Source organism: Sitophilus oryzae, unplaced genomic scaffold (assembly GCF_002938485.1).
Source record: "Sitophilus oryzae breed Bouriz unplaced genomic scaffold, Soryzae_2.0 scaffold_1297_pilon_pilon, whole genome shotgun sequence".
Lineage (NCBI taxonomy): Eukaryota > Metazoa > Arthropoda > Insecta > Coleoptera > Curculionidae > Sitophilus > Sitophilus oryzae.
Genome location: NW_022145945.1, coordinates 6,959,516 through 6,984,718, shown reverse-complemented (window position 1 = coordinate 6,984,718; position 25,203 = coordinate 6,959,516). Strand labels below are relative to the sequence as shown.

General features: G+C 32.9%; 1 protein-coding gene across 1 annotated transcript in view; it reads right to left on the bottom strand.

Annotated features, from left to right (window-relative positions):
- Nucleotides 1–25,203, bottom strand: part of LOC115874673 (protein O-mannosyl-transferase TMTC2-like) — a 603,898-nt gene that overhangs the window by 385,073 nt on the left and 193,622 nt on the right. Inside the window, exon 6 of the mRNA XM_030889892.1 lies at nt 11,126–11,240. Within this exon, the coding sequence (XP_030745752.1) occupies nt 11,126–11,240 (115 nt within the window). The remainder of the gene's footprint in view (nt 1–11,125; nt 11,241–25,203) is intronic.

Sequence of the window (25,203 nt, the reverse complement as noted above, 5' to 3'; positions counted from 1 at the left end):
GGATATGGAAACGAATAGGCGTCGTTAGCGCGTTACCAGATCATTGACAATTTCAATAGGTATTTTGCCGATGTGTCGCGCACACTGTAAGGTTTTATGTTCGTAATCGGCCGGGGTCATTTCCATAGGCTGGCTTTAATCCTTTTTCGCGCAAATTTGCGCCTTTCGGAAAAGCAGCGTGATTAGAATTTATATGGCTATTCGTGGTTCGTATATTAATCTCGATGCCTGCAATACTGCGTAATAAAGGTACGGTTATTTATTCATGGCATTTTTAAATCCCTTCCTGCTAATCTGAAATATTCAGAATAGCTAATGCTCAGTTTTTAACATATTCCCTTCTTTGGAAATATCCAAAGCCGCATCCATATTTAACGAATGGACATTAGTGAGCATTAGTGATCTTCTGTGTGCCATGGACACACCTAAATATAGATCACATCTAATGACTAAAGAATGCAAGGACATGTAACGCCCATATACGGGCTGCAGCAGAATTTGCGACGTTAGACGCCAATTTTTTTGGTTTGGTAATAGTCATAGTTTGTTGTGTGTAGTGAAACTTTATTAAATTGGTAATTGTTCAACTTTCAAGTGTACAAGGCGCAATGATAAGAAAGAACCACAAGTTACATTTCATAGGGAAATAAACAGTCTCTAACTTTTTAATGTTTTTTTTTATTAAATTTGATAATTGAAGACATGAGTGGATAAAGGTATCATGTCGCTTTTTTAAAGTTTCGAGTAAATCGACAAAACACGTCTAAAAATTATTGATGGTGTATGTGACATGACACCTTTATCACCTAAGGTATTCTTTATGGTATTTATATTTGATATTTACACTCTATTGGAGGCTAGATCTGTGAAAGGGATGTTGAAATACTGATTAAAACTGATAATGCAACATGACACCTTTACCAACTCATGTCTTCAATTATTTTTCTAATATTATATGTACTTGATATATGCTATACGTCGATACTAGTTTTGTACCTTTTGTTAGCATTTTAAAACGTTTTTTTCGTAATTAATGAGTATGATACCACCGCATACACCATAGGCGTAGTAAAAACGTTTATCAAAAATACAAATATCGCTTCAAGTGGCTGTGTTAAGAAAAATATGTGCCACGGCAATGTTTGCAAGAATGGCAACAGTTTGGTCTCGGGTGTTATTTGTCCTTGAATTCTTTGGTCATTGACCATACCAAATAAACTTTTAGTCACGTTATTAAGCTTGACCGGCACAGCGTTGCCAACTTATACATATTTTCTTTTAATGAAAATATTTTAGGAATTAAAAATGAAGTAATTATAAATATATAAACCGTTATTATTTAGATCAACGAAGTAATTATAAATATATAAACCGTTATTATTTAGATCAACAAAACTCACCTCCTTAACAGCAATTAAGGGGCATAAAGTGACATAATTACCGCTTTTCCGTTTAAAATATTCTAATAAGGTTACGATGAGCCTTTAGCAACTGTTAAGCTGCTTCGGCATCTTACAGTACACTTTGCAATGCAATAAAAATAATTCAAGACCAAGACCAGACCTTAGTCTTGGTCTTGAAAAAAAATATAATAAATTAAAATCTCTAAAAAATGTAATAAAATTTACATTCAAGCTAATAAAAAAAGAAGTCCCATCTTAATACAAATTAATTTAAAAACTAATATATCTAATTTCAAAAATTATTGATTAACAAAACTACACATAAATATTTTGTAGACAAATATTTTAACGCCCGCTACTGCTAAACACATACTATTATAAAATATTTATTTTGTAAATTTCCGTATACAAGCTATGTAACTGCAGCATAATCTATCGATTTGAATATAATATTCAAAACATTGGTATATTAAATTTTATAAACCTTGAAATAACATTCATTGTGTAAACGTTGCAAAGATAATCCCTACCTTTTATTTCAATTTATCGGGTATTTTTATAAATATAAAACTATATAAAATGTAAAGATTAAAATTGATGTTAAAAACGGGCATTCGTAAACCGCTTAGTTATGAAAAACATATTTTAATAAATATTATTTTGCAATCAATTGAATATGGAATATATCATAAACAGATATAAAAGAGATTGTAAGATACCGCTAGTTAATACATATTTAAAATGTATAAAATGTAACGATTAAAACTGTGATTATGGAGAATAAACGGCTTAGTTGTGAAAATATATATTAATAGTTATTTTTTATACAAGACGATAAAATGGTATATTCTCGTCGACCGAATACATTAATTCACGAGCAATTTCATCGCGAGTGAATTAATTTCGGGGACGATAATGCAATTTTATCGTCGTGTATAAAACAACATTTTTTTTCCAAAGCGACGTTTGAAAAAATATTCAGAAATTATTATTTCAAGGAATTTATTACGAAAAGAAAAAATATTGGGCGTTGGTTTCTATGTAATTTGACAAATAAATAAAGCTGTCTCTTTGTTGTCAGTTTTGAGTCAATATTTTTTAATTCTCTTTCGTGTCGATTGCTGATTGAATTGGAGTCAGAAATGGCTCAAACCGAGATAAGTAAATTACCAACAGATATTCAGACTGAGGCGACAAATGCCATATCCAAACTACTTCCATTTAAATCCCGAATAACTTATGAAAAGGAATACAAACATTTTCAAAAATGGAAGCAATTAAAAAACGTGCGAGAAGAAATAAAGTTTTTAACCTATCCTCGCTGTTAAAGTATCATTTAATCTACCCTTGCGGTTAAAGAATTATTTTATCTACTATTTTTGATAGATATAAAGCAATTTTAACAGTTGCTATGGAAAAAAATAAAAAGTTCCCAAATTCATCATTTCAATGAAATAACAGGGAATTCAAAGTATCATGTTTTTCAAATTATTTTTTTTAGAAAATATGCGTTAATTCTTTTGAGTAGTTTATTTTCAGAATTGGTATTAATGGAAATTAACTCGAACGTTCCAAAAAGTAAATACGAATAATCGATTGATTATAGCCGAATTCAGTCTATACAAGGGAGATTTTGGCACTGAGCAAGGGATATTTTCGACAGTTATCCCATTATGCCGAGCCATCGGCTGGAACCTATTCATTTTGAATCACTATTCGGCACACACCAATCTCCCTTTCGATTTCCATCTCTATTGAATCCTAATACGTTCATATGCCATTCTGTTAGGCCTTTGTTAGATTCAGTTGCGGATAGTAAATTAAATTCAGATTCGGAGATTCTTGCCGTATCTGTTGTTAATTTGATTTGATCGACTTTGTGTGCAACAAGCACCCGCTTTCCCGGTGCATTAAATTCAACACGAAATACGCTAACTCTTAATTATTAATCAATGTTGTATAACGTGTTGAAAGCGATATTAAATATTGTGTAACGAGTTCTGATTTTAATCGGAAATATCAATAATTTGGGCTGATCAAATCAAATCAAATTAAATCAAATATTTTTATTAGGCCCCATTATAAAAAATATACAAAATACAAACCATACTTTGGCTGACTAATAGCCTAATAGCCTAATAAGGAATGCACCGCGATTATAAAACCGATTCACTGATTGCCAAAGGCATCAGTGTGGCATACTCCCTGTAAAAAATAACTAAACAGAATTTCATTTTCAATACAATAATATACCAACAAGAAACAAACCCGTAAGAAAAACAGAGGACCACCGGCAAAGCAAAAAGAAACCCCGAGCGCACAGAACAAAGCGTCTGCAAGACAATTTAGCATTAATTAGAATTGTATTTTATCTGATGAAGTGCTGCCATCTATGTCACTGCAATTTGCAAAATGTGTGTTAGCACCTTCTCCATTAGCTAAATCTGCGGGTATATCAACATTTGATTTGCTGGCTATATTAAGTTTTTTAGCCGTGTTCCAGAAGTCTTTATTTTTTTTCATTGAAAAATCTTTAAAATAAGCAACCTTTTCTCTAATTATAGCATGTTTCGTGTAATTTCTCAAATGTCTGTAGTACTCTAAGCGAGTATCTTTCTTATCTTTTAAATAATTATTCCAAGCCTTGTCCCTCAGCTTAATTAATAATTTAATATTACTTGTAATCCATGGCATAAACGGTCTTTCACGATTCTTTTTACGTTTAATTGGGGCATGCTTATTAACGAGATATAAAATATAATCATTGAAAACTTGTAATTTTTCATTTATATCACTAATATAAAAGACTTGGTACCACGGTAATTGCACTGCGTGTTCTTCAAATTCATCAAGCGCAATAGCGTCATAATCTCTGAATTTGATATACTTTTCACAATTATCAAGGGTTTTTAGGTTAAATATAGAATACACCAAACAATGATCCGATAGTTCCTCAGAAATAGCCAAAGAATGGCTACAAATGCACGGCATATTGATATTTGCTATTATGACATCTATTAATGTTGATGAAGTATCGGTGATGCGCGTTGGTTGCGTAATATGTTCAGCAAGGTTGAAAGTATCAATAAGATTAGTGATCCTGGATGAAAAACGAGACTCGCCCAAAAAAATTATATTAAAATCGCCTGAAAAAATCACACAATCGTAGAACGGCACTGTCATACTCATTAGGTCACTTAAAGTATCGATAAAATTATCAGTGTCCAATGGTGGCGTCCTATATATATTTATGAATAAAATATGTTTCTTGTTTAGTTTAAATTTAATTCTAATTATTTCACAAATATCCGTGGGAATATCAAACTGAATATTTTGATATTGAAAATGTTTTTTTATATAAATACCGACACCACCACCTCGGCCATCCCTGTCTTTTCTTATAAAATTATACCCATTTATTCCAAATGCCGAATCATTATGATCCGATGACAGCCAAGTTTCGGAAACTCTAACAATGTCAAAATTATACTCATTAAAATAGTTTCTTAAGTCATCAAAACCTGTGTTAAGTGAACGGACGTTCAAGTGAGCAACTGAAAAATGTTTTGATTTCAATTTAGACTGGCTCTCTGCAAATCTACCACCGCTATGCATAACTCCGCCGCCGCCTCGCCCACGCACGCCAGAATAACATTACCCGCCAATGATTCCCAGTTCTCCCCACAAGATACATTATTCAAATGTATTAAAATAAATTTCCTTGCATTTTTTTTGTCTACCCACAAAAACTGATTTGCTACAAAAAAAGAGATACATTTTCAGTGCAATATTTAATAGCTAAAGAAGACATACTCTACCATTTTATTTTAAAATTGTTTTTTTTAACTAAATTTTGCAATTATGAATTAACAAATTTAATGTACTAATATAAAATGTTTTTGAGTTCAATTTCTAATTATTTTAAACCTACCATATATAAAAATGATAAAAGTCACTTAGAAATATTATTTATCTTTCTACAACTATTTACTAATTTTTCTATTATAAATGTACAGGGTGAGTAAAGTCTATTATTTCATCGGTTATACGGAAGGTTAAGATACACATTTTAAAATTATCATACAGGGTAAGTTTATTACTATGTTCTCTATGGGTATCTCGGAAACTACTGGAGGTAGAGATCGGTTAAATGAGGAAAGAATAGTAGTTTTGTGCGGCCATAAACATGGGCTTTTTAGATTTGTGAAACAGTTCATGACTTACTAGATATTTCGAAAAAAACAAATTTCGGCTATTTCAAAAGTTATCCCTAATTCTATTATAATCTATTTTAGACAAAAAGTTTTCTGATAAAGTTGTAGATAATCACAACTTCATAAAAAAGCGCAATTTTTAAGCTTTTCAGCGATATAAGCTATAGAGTTATAGTCAATTCTTATAATTTTTAAACAATTTCACTTAGTTAGCCATGGGAACAAGTTCAATCGTCGTTCCTCTCAGTAATGTGAAACTGTCACATCCAAACTTTGGGAATTAAAATAAATAAAAATTGTAAATATGAATTTTTCAAATAAAGAAAAGCGTGTAGGATTATTGGTTCAACTTTTCTTGGTCGTACATTTTCGAGGATATACAATATACATATCTTGACCGGTGAGCGTTATTAGTTACGTTTTTTAGAAAAGTTAAATTTAGATACTCGCGCATTAATAGAGTGGTTCCAACATGACTTTCATTATGACACTCCCCCTTATAATGAAAGAAATGTTAAAAATTATTTATATTATAATTATGCAAACTCAGGGATAGGAAAAGGTGGACCAATTGAATGGGCCTCCTCGATCACCTGGCCTATCCATTTTAGATTTTTTTTAACAAGGTTTACAAAAGAACTTATGAATTAAGAGAAGCACTCGAAGAGGCGGTATGGGAGAAGTTTATTAAAGTCGACCGGCCGTTCTATGAGAAAAGCTTGTAATTCAGTTTGAAAAAGATACATTTTATGTACTCAAAACAATGGTGGTTTTTTTTGAACATTTGTTAATATAACTTAAAGTGTATGTAGTGATATTTTTTTTAAGTTTTAGTTTGTGTAATGTAAATTGTAAAGAACCGTTTAATAAAATATTCTGTCTTTTTATAAGTTATAAATCATAACAGAATAAGAATACCATACCAACTAAGTGAAATTTGTCAAGAAAGATAAGAATTGGCTAACGAAGAATAACTCAGTAATTTTTCAAAAAAAATCATTATAACTTATATCGCTGAAAAGCTTAAAAAATGGCGCTTTTTATGAAGTCATAGCCAACTTTTCCATTTAAAAAAACAGTGTTATATGTCAAAAATGACAGGCTTTAGAAAAAATCGGAAAAAACAAACTTATTAGGGATGTAATTATCTATAACTTTTATCTGAAAACTTTTTGTCTAAAACAGATTATAATGGAATTAGGGACAATTTTTAAATTAGCCGAAATTTGTTTTTTTCCAAATATCTAGTAAGCAATGCACTTTTTCAAAAATCTGGAAGTCGCATGTTTATGACCCCACAAAACTGCTATTCTTTCTCTATTTAACCGACTCTCTATCTCCCGTAGTTTCCGAGATACCCATAGAGAACATCATAGGAAACTACGATATTCTAAATATATTTACTACTAAAAAAATATATTATAGACCTTTCAGTTTAAGTTTTAATATGTATTCGTTACTTTTGTAATTTCATTTTTTAGATCTGACCTAATTATTTTATTTTTACGTTTAGTTCCTAAAACATTTTTTTCTAAACAATGCACTATAAAGATAAAAATTGTTTTTTTATCTTAAATATGGTCAAAATTTTAGTAAGTAACGCGTACCAAAGCCATCTCTATTTTGAAAGGACTAAACCAAATTTAAATGGAAGAAAAGTCCGTACTACTACTGGCCTTTGAACGATTTTTCCGATCTTGAAAACTACTTTCACGGAGTTCGCTTAAAAGCGAAGACTTCCGGTTGTCTACCAAAAACATCGGTTTTCAGGCTAATTAGTGACTTTTGTCTGTGTGCAATTCTGCTGAAAATCAAATTTTCAAGAATTAAAGGAAAAAGTTCTTGGGATCCCGAGAGAAGTAAAACTTTAAACGGTTTTAATAGTCAAAGTGCCGGTAAATGCCGTAATAATTTCTTGCCAATTAATTGAAGTGCTCGCAATTCCAAGTTATATCTTGACATTTTCCATATTTTTCATCGAAAAATCGATGTTATTTTGTAACAAAGTTTATCGAAAGGATGAAATAAATATTGAGAATTCTACTTGCCATTTCATTTAAAAAATAAATGTATAAAACGTTTTTTTTTTCTTATAAGGTACATTTAGAAAATATCTGTATGTTTATTGCTATGGGAATATTTTATCATATATGGGGTAGTCCCAATTGTATTCGGAAAACTTTGGCCAGCATATTTTGCAGATAAAAATAAGTAAAAAGTTGTTCTAAAGTGTTTCGTTTCAGAGATACAGGGAGTAGAAATTACATTGTGGTTCGAATTTTCCAAATACCTCGATATCTGGATGAAAATTGGTGTCTAGGTCTTGTTTGGCATGATAAATTTGATTTTGGCGTCAATATGTCTTTCTCTCTCTCTCTTTATAGAGGGCGCCACCTACGTATTTTTTAACGGATTTGAAGAGTAATTATTTTTTTCTGTACCCGTATTAAAGTAATCAGTAAAAAAATATAAATTTCCGACATTTATTATATAAAAAGATCTCTTGGTAAAAATAGCTACGAACAACTGTTCTCAAGATACCTGGAATGGAAATTATCAATACAAGTTATCATTGACGAAAACCAAATGTGTTGACTAAATAGTTATTTTACTGAATTAATGAATTTGGGAAATTTTTATTTTTTAAATTAATACATTTTACTAGAAAAAATTGTAATAATATAACATAAGCCACAATATCAAAGTATGAGCTGTAGTTATAGGCTTGGTGCATTCTCCGCTGGTGCTAGAGAACATCGTAGGAAACTCACCCTGTATACAAATACACGGGTTTAAATAGCGAGTATACCAAAAATGTATTACATAATTATTCTAAAAGTGTTAGGAAGTATAATATATAAAAATTCTGAAAATAAAAATAAAAATGTAAATATTTTGATATATTCCTTTGAAAGGTCTGCCTTGTATTATAATTTATTATTCCAACTAAAAAAACTTACGGTAACCAGCATAGTTTTGTAACGTTTTTAGTTCGTTACATGTCTTTTTGATATATAATATATGATGCCTGGCCTATCATCACCGGATTCCCTCTCGTTCAGGCCGGATAGTTTATTTGACGCGTAATTTTTACGTTCCCAAGTCGCCAACCCTGTTATCGTTCGACACAACCCTGTTATCGCTCTGAGGAGGCGCTGTCAATATCGCTTCTGTCAACTCTCTCCGTGCTTAACCTCACTTTGTTTTGACGCTCTGTTGTATCCCAGCTTTTAGAAATGGTGATTATTTAAATCTTGCTGTATAATTTGAATCAGCTGCTATTTCGAGGCTACAGGTGAAGATAGTTATTGCCTTTTATAGATTCGATATTATTATTGAATATTTTTAGGGTAGAGTTACGGATGTCCCAACTTGTATTTGTGTTTTGCTGGCACGTTGGCGTCCCTTTTCTTTTGTCCTCCAGAATGTCACATGGAAGAAAGGACAGGTTGTTTATTATTTGTTGAGCCCTCGGAAGTATTTGGAGGTAGGTTTATTTTGTTTATTAGACCTTGTTTGGTCTTAAACAACAGTTTCATATTTTTAGGGTCCAAGGTACGGATTGTGTCCAAGGTACGGACTGTGTCCAAGGTACGGACTGTGTCCAAGGTACGGACTGTGTCCAAGATACGGACTGTGTCCAAGGTACGGGTAGTGTCTTATGTACAGACATTATCTTATGTACAGATGTCCTGTGGACGAGTGTCCCCAGTAAGAATGATTTTTTCTTACATATAAGTGCCACAGCGTGGAGGTAGCTTGAGTCCCGTGCTGCTTCGTTCCCAGCTATAAGCTAGTTAGCTACGGCTGTAGTGATTCATGGTGTCCTCAATCTGGCCCCTTTTGTTGTTTTGGCCAACAGGATCGCCGACAGACAGTACAGAGATGCTAGACCACCTCACGCTGCTACTGTTTGAAGCAAGGTTACATAAAAGAACAGCTAAGTGTATATTTAAGTTCTAGTTTTACATTTAACATCTAAAACATTTTCTAAAAATTTTTTAAAATATAATTTAAATCTTAGGTTTCATTGCATTACGTCTTGTAATGGTATTACTTTTATAGATATTATTGCACTATTTTAATAGATGGATAATCAAACATAGATTCTAGAATCTACAGGTTGTAACATCTTCGATTTAGCATCATATGGAATATATCAAATTAATTAAAGTAATGCTACATTTCATATTTTCTCTTAAACTTTGCATGTCCTGTATTTTATCGTAGTTGTTTTCATTAATATTTAGTACGACTCTTACCACCACTTTCTTTGACATATAACCACTTTATATTTACTAGAACTCTACAATGTCATGTATCAGCAAAGAACGACATGAATAAATATAGTCATTAGTTTTAAGTATTATACAACTGTGTTTTCTTTCTCTGTACATGCCTGGCGCCCAATATCTATATATCTTTTGTTAATTATTACTGATTAATTTTCTCTCTAGTGAAATACCTTATCCACGACTGCTCTCCGATGAAAAGCTGCCGTTCGCAGTGGTAGTGGTTTAAAACACGCTACAGTTTTAATCACTCGTTTCACTAGTGGGGTCATAATTGGGGCTATTTCAGCTATAATAAAAAAGTTTAAAAGTACATAATTATAATTTTATCAGACGTTCATAAAATATTTATCCACTAGTTGATTAAAAAATATACCATTAATATTGAAAATTATATTTTATTCTCATAGTATGAGTCTTTTTAATTTTTTGATTATGTAACGAACACTTTGTTTACTCACTTGTTTCGTCGAACTGCTTGAATCCATTTTTGCTACTGATCAAATCGGTGTGAGAAACTACGAAGCTATGAAATGTTGTTTCAGGAAAGTTGAATATTCGGGAAAGTTGAATTATTGAATGTTATTGCACACAACAAGGCCCTAATTACGCTCTTCTTTACGCGTTAACATTTTTTCGGCAATTTTATTAATATTTGAAATTGTCACAACACAACACTACGCCGACGCCTAGTTCGAATTATTTTTAACTTATTTTTTACTACCCGAAACAGCGTTACATCATACAAACATCGTACCTGAGTGTTTTATAGTCTCAATAACGGCACTAGCAAAAAACTAAAATACTTAAATATTTTGACAAAGCCACGATTTCAATATTATTTTAAGGCGATCAACATAAAGTGTAACCGGGACTGCGTCAAATATATAGCGAAATTTTCTGATTTCTGCCGTATACAGCGCTCCGGTCGGAATTTTTTGAAATCAACTGAAATGCACCAAGCCTATACAAACTCAAACACTAAATAGTACAGTAAAATTCTATGAAGAGTATTTTTCAATAAAACTAAAAGAAGTGAAATGAAAAATCACACATTACATATTTCAGAATCTAAGAAAGTTACGTAACGAAGGAGATATTAGAAACCGCCTCTATTACAACTACTTTGAAGTCTGAAATAGAGCGCTACCAGAGTCGCTCAAATTTGCCAGAATTTCCATTCGTAACTCATTAATGCAAAAGCCGTAATACTTACAAGTTGTAATGAACGTCGGCCATGTTCGGTCGGAAATCTAGGGCTTTTCTGAAGGCCTCCTCCGCTTCCAACGTTCGTCCTTTGGTGCTGAGGATGCTGCCCAAATTACCATAAGCTGAAATACAAGAGAAGTCTTAGATGGTGAATACTTTGTAGCAATTATAGGAATTTATACGTAAATGACTTATTATATACACTCACCGGCACGATAAATGGCCACCTTAAAATTTTCATGTATTTTATAGCTTTATACAGGGTGGTTCGAACTGTATTCCGGAAACTTCGGCAGCATATTCTGCAGATAAAAATAAATAAAAGTAGTTCGCATAACCTTAACTTGCTTAGTTTCGGAGATACAATCAATATTGGGATGAAAATTGGTGTACTGCTGTTTTTTGAAGCCACCTACATGTGTGTTAACTGTTTTAAAGAGTAATACCTTTTCGTCCGTATCTGTTGAATTCAGTGAAAAAATGTACATTTCCGTATTTTTTACGTAAAAATGTCTCTTGGTAAAAATCGCTACGAGCAACCGTTCTCAAGATAATTAGAATGGAAATAGTCCATACATATCATTATTGACAAAACAGAAACGTATTGAGTAGACACTTAATCAACTGAAATGATAAATTTGGCAACTTTATTTTTTTAAATTAATCATAAATTTAAATTCGAAAAAATGATGACAAAACAGTTTTGACACAAAATCATGTCAAATTTATGTGATCGGTCTAATAACTAGTTAACTTGTTTGATTTATGTCAATGATTACAGGTATTGATAACTTCGATTCCAAATATCACAAGAACCATTACTCGTAGCGAATATTTTTACCAAAATACCTTTTTTACGTAAAAAACGTTACCTTTTTTACTCAGTATTTTTATACAGGTACAGACAAAAAGTTATTACTCTTAAAAGCACTTAAAAATATGTAGGTGGCACCCTCTAAAATTAGGGGTCATATTGACAACAAAATCAAATTTCTCATGTCAAAAAAATCCCAGACACTAATTTACATACAAATATTGACTTTACTTCAGAAATTATTTGGAAAAAATCAAAATAAAAATGAAACTTCTAAACCCTGTATCTGCGAAACTAAGCATTTTAGGACATGCATTTATACGAACTTTTCTACTTATTTTTATCTGCAGAATATCCTGCCAAAGCATCCGAAATAAAGTTCGGAGCACCCTGTATATTGAGTTCTAGTGGACCGATTTTGATGATATTTTAAGCAATTTGTAGCTAAATTATTTGGCTTTTTAATATTTCTTTCTAAATTAAAAATAAAAGTTCAATTGTCAATTATACGAGAGCAAAATAAATTTTGATATTTTGGTGAAAGTTTGAAACACCCTGTGGCGTATATTAACAAAGCAAGGAATTTAAAAATAATTTTATCATCTAGGTTTGTTTTTCTTCGATGGTGATTGTATATTCAACGATTAGACTAAGAAAGGCCTATATCAAACTTTTAATTCAATGTTTTATTACACTATTAAAAAGACAGAAGAAAACATGGCTATTTGTAGTCATCACGTCAAATTTGGTAAACACGCAATACAATTAAGAACTGTATTTATTTTATCTTGGGGTTATTAATAGATTAATAAATGCCATTTGGTGAAAATAAACGATATCCTGATACTGAATTACTTCATGTGGTGCCTTTTTATAAAGATAATTATTCCCATTTAATCCAATGAACTTATCGATTTCAAACATTCGTTTCAATACGAGCCAATCTGTCTAGCTGAATAATTGTCACCTAATGAAATTTACAAACCATCTATTATTACCTACGTACAATAGTTGATTTCATATTGTTGGCTTTATTCTATTTGCATTAAAATTTAGACATGAGATTGATTAATAATTAATTAATGTTCAATGCAGAATTAATTAGGCTAAACTGATGATACAATTATTTAAAATTTATATTAATATGGATATTAATAATACGGATATATCTGTCTGATACATAAATTACTAAATAAAATATTAAAATTAGCGTAGAATTAAAAAAATGTTCAATAACAATTCATATTAAAATTCGAGTTTTTCATTTTTTTTGTATGATTTTCTTTTAAAGTTTGCATTTTTTTATATTTTTTCGAACAGCTTAATCAAACAAATTTTATAATTTTGAAACTCGTTTTACTGTATACGAACGAAACATGGTTCCAAAGTTATATAAAAGATATATTAGTGTAAAAAATACCTGAGAATCTTAACTTAACAAGTTATGTATAATTATTTATTTATTTGAAAGTTTCATTTCAGATATTTTAATTTTAACTTTTATTTACGAATTTATTCAAAGTCTGAGTATTATGATACAGGGAAATAAATCTACAAAATAAAAAAGTTAGGTATTGTAAACACCCTTGCGTAAAATCCTAACGAAAACTTGTTAGCGGTTTTTACTGGCAAAAGTTGCTTAACGCACAAAAAAAAGTTTAAAGTTCCAAAAAAATCCTTTATGGGTATTTCGCCACTGCACTGCAAGAAAATCTACAAAATAAAAGTTATTTTTTGTAAACACTTCTGGCGTTAAACCTAAACGGAGACTGCTTGTCAGAAGTTATGTTTACAGTTATACAAATTTGCCTAACAAAGAAAAAAATACTTAACGTTTCGGAAAGTTTATCTCTTTCTGTCGTGGGAAGCAAAAAAAAATACAAAGAATAAAGAAAAAAACTATTTAAAATATTTCAATTCAACTATTCGAGGACACTTTACTTTTTTAAAACAGATAGGTCTACAAGAAACCGTTGACGTACTGTTAAAATGACATTATATCAAGTTAAACTTTAAAATTAACAATTACTACCTGATAACAATTACTTAATAAGGTAAAACCAAAAAGCCCCAAACTTTTTGTTTGATGATTTTTAAATTTTACGTATGTTATGTTTATTAATGTAATGTTCTTTAAAATCAAAAAAGCGATTGTCATCAACAGATTGCCAGCAACATCTACAGATGCACAAGCAATACATTTATTTTTATTAGAGTGAATTAAAAAAGCCTCTTTTATTTTTATTTTAGAGGCTATCGCTTCTTTCATTATAATTTTGGCGTTATTTTTTCTTTGTTAGGCAAATTTGTATAACTGTAAACATAACTTCTGACAAGCAGTGTCCGTTTAGGTTTAACGCAGAAGTGTTTACAAAAAATTAATATTTTATTTTGTAGATTTTCTTGTTGTGCAGTGGCGAAATACCCATAAAGGATTTTTTTGGAGAGATAAATCCGCCACATAGGTATGGACATTTTTTACCTTTGGTGTTAGGCAAAAACAACAGCAAAATAAAACACTAATATTAAACAAGGATAATAAAAACAAGGAATTTGCAAATTATTTTATCATCTCGGTGCATCTTTTCTCTATATTTTATTTTTTGATTCATCTCAATAGCTTCATTTTTTTAGATATTCGCTGTTGAAGAAGACACTAACATTTTAGCAATGCCACTGTTATTGAAAAATCATATTATTATTGTCTGCTCGCTGTTGGGCAGTTATCCCAGCAGAAATGGTTTTAAGTTCAAAAGTATCCGCTTTAAGGTTGATTCTAACTATACCTTCCGTTTCCATTCTATATCCATTCCATATCCGTTCCGCATTTTTCCTGTATTGACGCTATACGTAAGCTTCCGTTCCGTATCAGTTCCATACTCCTTATTATATAATTTATATCATTACGAAAGTTTTATTTTAAAAATTTGTATCTTTTGAAAAAGGTAATAAATTTAATTAAGAGATAAAAGAATAAATAAATATCACCAAAATTTTAACAGAGCTGGTACAAATGTAAGAACTCGACAATGCTGTTTCCGATACGCTTCAGTCCGTCCGTCAAAAAAATGTATGGAAGGAAAGGATATGGAACCGAAGGGAAACGGAACGGATAGTGTCCATTGATATGATATAATATTTTATATTATAAACGGAAGAGAAACGGAAGGGAGCTGATATGGAAGGTATAGTGAAAATCAACTTTTATTTGCGTTAAATTGAAGATGATAGAGATCAAAATTATGTCGCAAAACGATCGAGTAATTGCCAGCTTTTCAAATGTGTTATGAATTGCACCTAAGAAATGTACATGTACGTGAACGGACTGTCTTACTAGTTCTGTTGACTAGGACAAAAAGCAGAGACATGGTTTTAATGTACAAATTACGAAAAAATGTTAGTATCTTCTTCAAAAGCGTATATATCCAACACAAATAAAGCTATTGAGACGAATCAAAAGACAAACTATCGAGAAAGGGTATATCTAGATGACAAAATTATTTTTAAATTCCTTGCTCTTAAAATATTCCACAGAGTGTTTCAAACTATCACCAAAATATCAACATTTTGTTTTCCCTTATATAATTTACATACGAACTCATTTTTAATTCAAAAAATCAAATAATTTAGCTATAGATTGCTTTAAAATAATCAAAATCGGCCCACTAGAACAAAATATATTATACTTTAAAATACATCAAAATTTTAAGGTGCCCGTGGTTCGTGCTTGTGAGTGTAGTTTGGTATTTTTTATCCATATATTCAAACAATATACATATTTAAGTATCACAAATATCTTTATTTTATTTTTAGCTTTAAACTACGGAAGAAAACATACCCTATGAATCATGGTATTTGTTAGTTGAATATGTAATTATAAATGGCATTCGTTGGTTACGCATTTTTAATATTTTTATCTACAACCGTTTAGTTGTAACGTTTTTACATCACTATTTTTTTAGTATTTCAGTTACGTTATGAGATGCTAGGGACGATACAGCGCCCCGACGGTCATTTCACAGAGTCCAGGAAAGAAACGCTACAGATTTTGGCCCAAAAACACTTCCCAGGCTGCTTGATACTAGGTGATGAAGAGCTACCCCCCCCGATACTCATGCGTCGTAAAAACCGGCCCAAAAAAGAGGATTGGGAGATAGCGAAGAAAGTAATCACCTATAGGGAGACTAAAGGGGCGATCGAAAGTTTCGACCCATTCAAATCCCCAGGAGAGGACGGAGTGTTTCCGGCCTTATTGCAGAAGGCTGAGAACATTATCGTCCCTCGCTTATTAAGAATTTTTAGGGCAAGTCTGGCATGGTCACACCTGCCAGCTGACTGGACGAGAGCAAAGGTGGTATACATACCGAAAGTGGGGAAACAAAACCTACAACCTGGCTCATATCGACCAATAAGCCTTACATCATTTCTGCTGAAGACTCTGGAGAAGATATTGGATGGACACATTAGGGGGAGGATTCTTACGTCTAATCCCCTGAATGTCCGACAATATGCTTATCAACAGGGAAAATCAACAGAACTGGCCCTCAACAATTTGGTAGGGGAAATTAAGAGTACCTTTGATCGCAAAGAAATTGCGGTAGGGATATTCCTAGATATTGAGGGAGCATTCAACAATGTCACCCCTCAATCGCTCCTAGGCGCTGTGAAAGCACGAGGAGTCGAAGCTACCATAACTGAATGGATTGAGCAAATGCTCAAAAATCGAGTAGCAACGACCTCGCTCAGTGGTGAGTCCGTTAGGTTTGTTCCGGGCAGGGGATGCCCGCAAGGAGGAGTTCTCTCTCCTCTTCTGTGGACCCTGTTAGCGGACGACCTGATGGCAATCATCGATGCATACGAGGTTGAAGCACAGGCATATGCGGACGACCTGGTGATCCTAGTAAAAGGACACAAAGAGGAGGACATCTCCTCAAAAATACAGGAAATCCTAGATGCAATTCACGGCTGGTGCACACTGGAACAATTAAGTGTAAACCCACAGAAAACCGTGATCATACCATTCACCAGAAGAAGGAAAACAGACAAACTGAAACCGCCCATTCTTCTTGGTGAGACAATTCCGTTTGCGGAGGAAGTTAAGTATCTGGGATTAAACCTGGACAAAAAACTTAGCTGGACCTCTCATCTGGAAAAAACATCAAAAAAGGCTTGCTATGCTCTATGGGCATGCCGCCGAATTTGTGGTAGAAACTGGGGATTAAACCCCAAAAATATGTACTGGCTATACGTGACGGCCATCAGACCTATTATCACGTATGGTGCAGTTGCCTGGTGGCAGAAAGCCAACCAAATAACGGCAAAGAATAAATTGTCGAAACTACAACGACAAGCATGAGATGGGCTACATATAGGTTTCTAAATATAGCACGAGGAAGCCAAGGAACAATTATGTTCATACAAAACCGGCTAGTAGAAGAACTACAGTCGGATGAGATTATGGGAATGATCTCGGATCTTACACAACCAGTCCAACTCTTGACGCGCACCTACAACGTCCTGTTTCCGAACAGGGACGAGTGGGATAAGCCGGGAAACGGCTTATTACATGCGGAAATGTGTTGGTACACGGACGGATCCAAAAACGAAAAAGGATCTAGCGCAGGAATTTACTGCAGCAGTCCAAAGACTGAGATCTACCACAGTCTTGGAAAAAATACCACGATTTTCCAAGCTGAGCTATATGCTATTGAAACCTGTGTGCAACTGCTGGTAGAACAGCAATACACCGGGAAAACAATATGCATATTTTCGGATAGTCAAGCCGCGCTGAAAGCACTTAAGGCAACGAAAAGCACGTCTATGACGATTCTTCATTGTAAGAAACTACTCAATATACTGGGTGATAGGAACAAAGTGTCGCTAATATGGATACCGGGACATGTCGGCCTAGAGGGAAATGAACGTGCTGATTCCCTCGCCAAAATTGGTGCAGGCTCGTCATTCGTGGGCCCAGAACCGACACTTAGCGTTCCTAAAAATCTCGCAAGAGACAGGCTCTGTGAATGGGTTAGGGGTGCGACGTTCCGGGACTGGAATGACAGTCCCGGAATGGAACATGCCAAGAAAATCCTAGCAGGGCCATCCAAACATAGAACAGGAGACTCCTAAAGGCCGGTAGGAATGGAACGCGTGTGCTCACTGCAGTGTACACGGGCCACTGCCGGCTGAGATCTCACCTACAGAGGACGGGACTGGTGGAAGACGCCGAATGCCGACTCTGTATGGAAGATGATGAAACAATGAAGCACGTTATGTGTACCTGCCCCGCTGGGAGCAGGACCAGGTTTGAGATGTTTGGCAAACCCATGCTAGACCTATCAGACCTAGGAGACATATCGCCCTCAGACATAACGGCCTATATTAAGAGGCTGGGTCTTGAGGATGAACTTTGACGCTCTTGTAAATTAGAGCTTGTAGAAACTGAGCCATAATAGGCCCTCGCGGCCTCAGTGGAGGGTCCCCTATGGGTCCCACTCTTAGACAACTACAAATACAAATACAATACGTTATGAGATTCATAACACAACTAGTGGTGTTATGAATCTATAACACAACTAGTTGCTATAATAATGAAAAACAACTACGAACATCTAAATATATTAACTTTTCCAACAAAAATGATTCCGTGGCACGTACTGCGGCAAGTTCTATATCTGAAGGGAGACTTTCGGAATCGCTCATCGTAATTTTTAAAATGATTTTTCTGGGCAAAAAGTGCTCGCGTTTACTTGACAAGGCAAACTGACTTTTCAGCGTAAATGTGACAAATGTCATAGTTAAAGGTGTTCAAGGTGGGCGACTAATAAACAAAAATTAAAACAGTATTTTCTTATTTTTCACAAAAACAAATAGCTATAAAGAATAAATGTTACTTTTCTTACCATAGCAGTTCCATATTAATAAAATTCAAAATAATGAAATATAATAATATATTTTCCTAGTAAATTTTAGATAGAGCTAATATCCAATTTGGATTTATTGTAGATCATGGCAAATATTGATTTATAATTAAAATCCGAAAAGTAGCAATAAAGTCTAAATATTATCTTTACTACATAGTACTTCTTTATTCAGAGCAGCTTCAAAGGAACACCAAATAAAAATAGTATTCGATTTTTCACACGTGTAAGTGATCCTTGAATGGAAATACTTATCGAGCATAACGTTAACAATAGAAAAAGTTTTCGTGGAGCTTTGAGGGTATCAAACGATTCATATTGACAAATTTTTAAGAAAGACCTTTCATAGGCGATGGAGTGATCATTATTTTCATTCCTAGGGAAATATCAATCGCCCACTTGAACCGAAGCATAGAAAATCAAATTCTAGTTGAGGTAGAATAGAAAAATAGAGATACCTATATCGAAGCGATCGAGTGGTCCAATCTTAAGCTAGACAAACAAGCCAAAATTACATGCAGTTGAAGTGCCCATTAGTATATGCATAGGATACGACTAGAGGGCTAGAGGGATAGATACCCTCTAGTCGTACCCTACAACAACATTGAATTACTAATATATATTTTTGAAATTTTTCAGTGGTGAACTATCCACTTTTTACCCACTGCAAAGATGCAGATTTCTTGTGTTATTTATAATTAAAAACCAAAAATAATATATTTTTGTTATTTATATTGATTTTATTATTAAACGGTCTAAAACAAAAAATACAAAGAACGAAGAAAAAAACTATTTAAAAATCTTAAAGCAACTATTCGACCCTTATATATTATAAAACACTTTAGTTTGTTTTTTAAATAGATACGTCTATAAAAGCGTTGACGTTCTGTTAAAATAATATTATATCAAGTTAAACTTCAAAAAATAGACAATTACTTCCTGCTAACAATAATTATTTAATAAGGTAAAACCTAAAAGCTTCAAACTTTCTGTATGATTATTTTTAATTTGTTAATTTTTACTTATGTTATGTTCTTTAAAATTAAAGAAGCGATTGCCATACATTATTAACATCTACAGATGCATGAGCAATACATTATTTTTATTAGATTGTATCAAAAAAGCCTCTTTTATTTTTCTTTTAGAGGCTATCGCTTCTTTCATTATATTTTTCCCCAAACTAATGAGATAATGAATTTGCTCTATCATTGACTTACGCTGTACATATTCAATTTAATCTTCTATCTATACGTTGAAAATAACAAGTTCATATTTGAAAAGGGAGCGCAATATTTTCCACATACTTCGAAAATACTACAGGTTTTTTTACTAACATCCACGCTACCTGCGGCTTTTGTGCTGCTAAAAATACTCGAATTTCAAGCAAAAGTCAACTGCAACTCGGCAGATATCTCTCATTGTACTAGTCGCCGAGTCTCGACGAAAAAAATATGTTTTTAGCTTATTTTTTGAGCTGCTTTTTGTTTGGCTTCCAAGGTATTTTAGCTATTTATTTCGACCTCGTGTTCGCTTTTCTAGAGAAACGAGCTATAGAATCGACAAGGATGAATAAAATGCGGACAATAAAATAGAAAAAAGAATATGCTGAAATAATTCCTAATCTCTGATTTTTTTCTGAAATTCATTTACAACTTAAAATATATTAAAAGTCATACACAAAGATATAAAATAAAATAAAACAGTGTGTGCACTATGTGCGCATATTTGAAGTGAAACTTCTTACTGACAGCTATTAAATAGAAGGATTTGAAGAACATGTTTGAAAAATTGACATATAATGCTGTTTTAATATAAATATTATTTTCAATTTATTTCTATACATTTTTTCTTTCCTCCATAGCCTGCAAATTTTGTGGAATACCACCCAAAATACACACTTTTATGCAAATGCCTAATAATGTTAGCGCTTAAATTTATTTAAGAAGAGAAAAAAATTTAAACCTAACCAACTTTCGTATTTATAGTGGTTTACAGTAATATTGTTAAATTATACGAATATTCTCGTTGATTATTGGTTTGAAATAGATATTACAGTGTCCCCCAATGAAAACGTTAGTTGCTAACTCTAATGGTTCTAATTCTAGCTGGAAACTGAGCTAGATGCTTTACCTAGACCGTTGTTCAGAAGCTACAAACCTATCGATGAAAATATGCATGATAATTTACTTCCTAGCACACAACTATAGGATATTGGTACACAGGTACAGCATCAAGTTTATTATAGTGATTTTCTTAGTCACGTATGGCACAGATCGTTACCCAGAGCCAGTTAAATTGTTTTACAAAGAGGTAAATTTACCCCGAATGGGGTAGCTATGGCAACACTGCCGTTACTCCCAACAATGTATGTAATGAAGTTTCCCTTCAATAAGACTTTAAGTAGCTTTTAACAAACGAGAGTAAAACTATATATAGACCTTAGATTTTATAAACTTCCTGGATAAAGCTATGCCATAATGTATATTACACACGACTTTTTTTAAGGGACTTTTATATACATTTTTCTATTTATTTCTTTCTAGAACAAGATTATCCTATAAACCTATCCTTCTCTCTGAATATGCTACTGAGCATGCGCAGAACAATATTAGACGTGAATGCTAACATGGACCTTTTTTTCGCTGCGTTGACAACATTTAATAAAAATATAGACCCTTAATTTTTTTTAATCTTCAACATTAACTGATACGTGTATTTATTATTTTGAAAATATTTGGCATATTATTTCAAATACATTTCATATAAATTTTAAACAAAAATTAAATCATATAGCGATACATTCTTTTTTAAAAATGTTTTAAAATACTACTTTGAAAAATAGCTATGATGAATGGGGAACACATAGAACCAGTAACCAGAAAAATATTAAAATATGTTTTGACATTGAAAAGTCAAAAAAATAAAAAAAAATAATTAATGCCACTTTTTGTGCTTTTTGTAGCCTGTTTGACCCGTGATAATAAAGAGTTGATTTGGATTTCCGACGATATTTTAGATTTGTGTTCTTTTTGAAAGTTTGTTTTTGTAGTGTGATAAAGTTAGTGGATAAATTAGATTGGTATATTAATAAGTTAAAGGAAATAGGTATATGGTATAGATATTATGACATGACTAATAAAAGTCCGCAATAGGAAAAATCTTATCCTTAAAAGAACTCCACAACACTAAAAGTATGAAAACCTCTGAAGTATGTTCTATATTTTCAAAAACAAGATATGTGTTATTTAATAGTATATTACATACCGAGGAGGGAAGTGTCTCATTACTGTCGAGAGATTAACTAAATCTCGAGAAAACTTTCCTTCGAGGTTTGTATACTATTTTATTTACAACCACATCATTAATTAAAAAATAGGGACAGTATTTTATTTTGAAAAAAAAAATAAATATGCGAAAATTTGTCGTTTTCTGTTTTGGCATTTCTATATCTATAGTTACCGGTACCAGTGGTTGTTATGGCGCAAACCTTCAACAGCTAGACAAACAACTACGTGACCGTTTTGAATTTCTCGACATAGAAAGCCAGAATGTTATCGTAAAGTTCTGATAATGAAGACTACTTTAATATTGGTACTCCATCAAAACTTACAGAAGCTGCAAAAAGAGCAGAAGCCAGTTTACTTCCAGAGAAAAGTAGGGGGCGATATGAAAAAGCATTGAAAGTATACGAAAAATGGTGTGCCGAAAGAAATGCTAAGGATATTGCTTCGGAGACAGTCTTGATGGCATATTTTAGCGACATGGCAAGCAGAAAAAGCCGGCGGTCGCGTTCATCAGGACATAGCGCTACTGCAGCGATCACTAATTTTCTGCTGAACGCGCCGATTAGTTGTGAGCGCTATGGGATCAGTCGCCATTTTTTCCATCAGATTTAAAATACTCTACGCTACCGATGCATGATGGATTAAACGTCACATACGCCAAATGTCACAAAATGTTTTGGAAAACGAAAACAAACCATTTTGTTTATTGTTCTCGGTTGACTAATCCCCTCGATTTATGCTATAAATGGGTGAAAACAATTCAGTCTAAGGGATGCTAAAAAGCGCGTTTAGCAGGACATCCAATCGATGGCACATCGCTCACTGATCAACTTGTCCTGATGAACGCGACCATCTACTCTTTGGGCTAGGTACAGCATGATACGGACAACGCTAAAATTAAGGGAAAAGACTGACATATCAAAATATCACAAACTCGTCGCTTTTTTTTAAACCAGAATGTAGGTTTTAAGCCAAAGAAATCTAGCATTTTTACCTTCAACAAATAAATGTATTAAAATCTTTAATTATTATTGTTAATCTTCTTTATTTTTGTTGATGTTAGATAAGTATTTAATAAAGATATTACAAGAATATTTTGTTTAATTAAATGAGGCGAGAAATAAGAAAAACCGAGTGAAGGAAATGGGTGAGGGAAATGGGATGAGGGAAATGGGTGAGGGAAATGGAAAAGGAAAGAAATGTAGATAATTTGACACTTTCAAATTTTTAAAAAATCAGTAAAATCAGTATTACATATTATGTAGTTGTAAATAATTGTTTTTAAACCGACTTATATTCAGTGAAATATATATTTATGTTAGTTTATCTGTGCAAGTTTTTTTCTTTAAATAATTAATATACTAATAAATATTATCCAATAAATAATAATTAATATTTGAATAACAATATTTATTTTCTCAAATTTATATATTTATATTTTCTCTTTTGACATAAAAATGGTATATACCCAAAAAAAAGACAGATTATTGGTCAATCAGTGTCAAAGACAAAGATAATCAGAATGTCGCCGACGTGTCTTCAACAACAATGAAGCGAATTTACTTATCAACGAAGTTTATAAGATCTAAGACATAAACTTACATTATTTAGAATCTTAGCCAGGCAAAAACATCCACTATTCGATATGGCAAAAATATAATAAACCAACTCTAAACGGACTAAAATAACTATCTCAAAGTTCTTTTTTCCGACAAATTTCCTGTATTATAATGCCTTGCTTATAAACCATCCGCAGTTGGAAAGAATTTCATCGGCGATAAAACTTCCGCATGAAAAATTGAAAAAGTTTTTCGGTCCGTCTTTCCTCACCTATTTATTATGCCAACTTTCGTTTTATTTATTGCGGACGCGTCGCCAGTCACTCGCTGAATAGACTGGGAAAAGGCCGAAACGATGCCGGGCGACAAAGGACTTCATTCCATTTCAATTTTATAGAGCAACAGTTTTCAGTTGCTCAGCTCTAGCTCAAACTTATATTACATATTACGGATAACATTTATTTATTTATTTAGGCATATAGTTTACATAACAAGTATAACTACCCATTTATTAGATATATAATAAACAAAGTAACAATTACTACTACTACTACTGCCATTACTCGCTGGTTTCGCAAGGCGTTTTCTTTCATGAGTTTTTCTGTGGCTGAAAATTCCGACATGTGATGTTATCTCTCTTCCGCACTCCCGGACATTCAAAAATCTCATTGCTTTGTTGCCTCTTTACTTTTTGGTTGTCGCTGTTAACTGAGTTTGCAATTTTTCTCCAATTCGTTCTATTGTGTGCTTTCCCCTTTAAGTTTTCGTGGAAAACACTCTTGTACCTTTTGAGTTGTCTACCCAGTTTCCTCTTACCGTCCACAAGCTTACCTTAAAGAAGAGATTTCGGTAGGTGGTTTTCTTGTATATGTGTCTTACATAGGTGTCCAGGCTATATTAAGCGGGGTTTAGTAATCATAACTTAAACGCTCTAGCAACTAGCTTTTTCAAGAACCGATACGTTTGAAACATGGTGGAACCATTTGATTCTCTAAAGTTGTCTGAGGTGTCACTTGCTTAATGCGTTCATGTGTCGGCAATACGAAACCCAGGGTTTCGCTTCCATATAACATGGTGGGGATTGTTATTGCTCGGTACATTGCAAGTTCAATACTCAATACTCGTTTCAGTACTCAAATCATTATCATAGAAAACCCTGTCTTTTAATTTTCATAATGCTCTTGGACGATGCCAATCCTGTGCTAAATTTCAGAGTCGATATTGACCTATTCTGAAAGCACTGTCAAACTGTCGAGGTAACTGAAATCCGCTACGTATTTAATTAGTTCGTCTCCGAATTTTATAGCTTTGTTGTGACCTTCTGGGTGAGTGCACCTGATTTTAGTTTTATCGATGTTCAACTTAAGGCCCAAAGCCTCGTATGTGTTCAGCATTTCTTGTAATTGCTGTAACATTTTTGCAACTAGGGCGCCGTGAACGTATTGCAGTTCTGTGATGAATTTTGTACGTGTTTTTGCCCTGAGTTTTTTATGCTGAATAGACCGTCG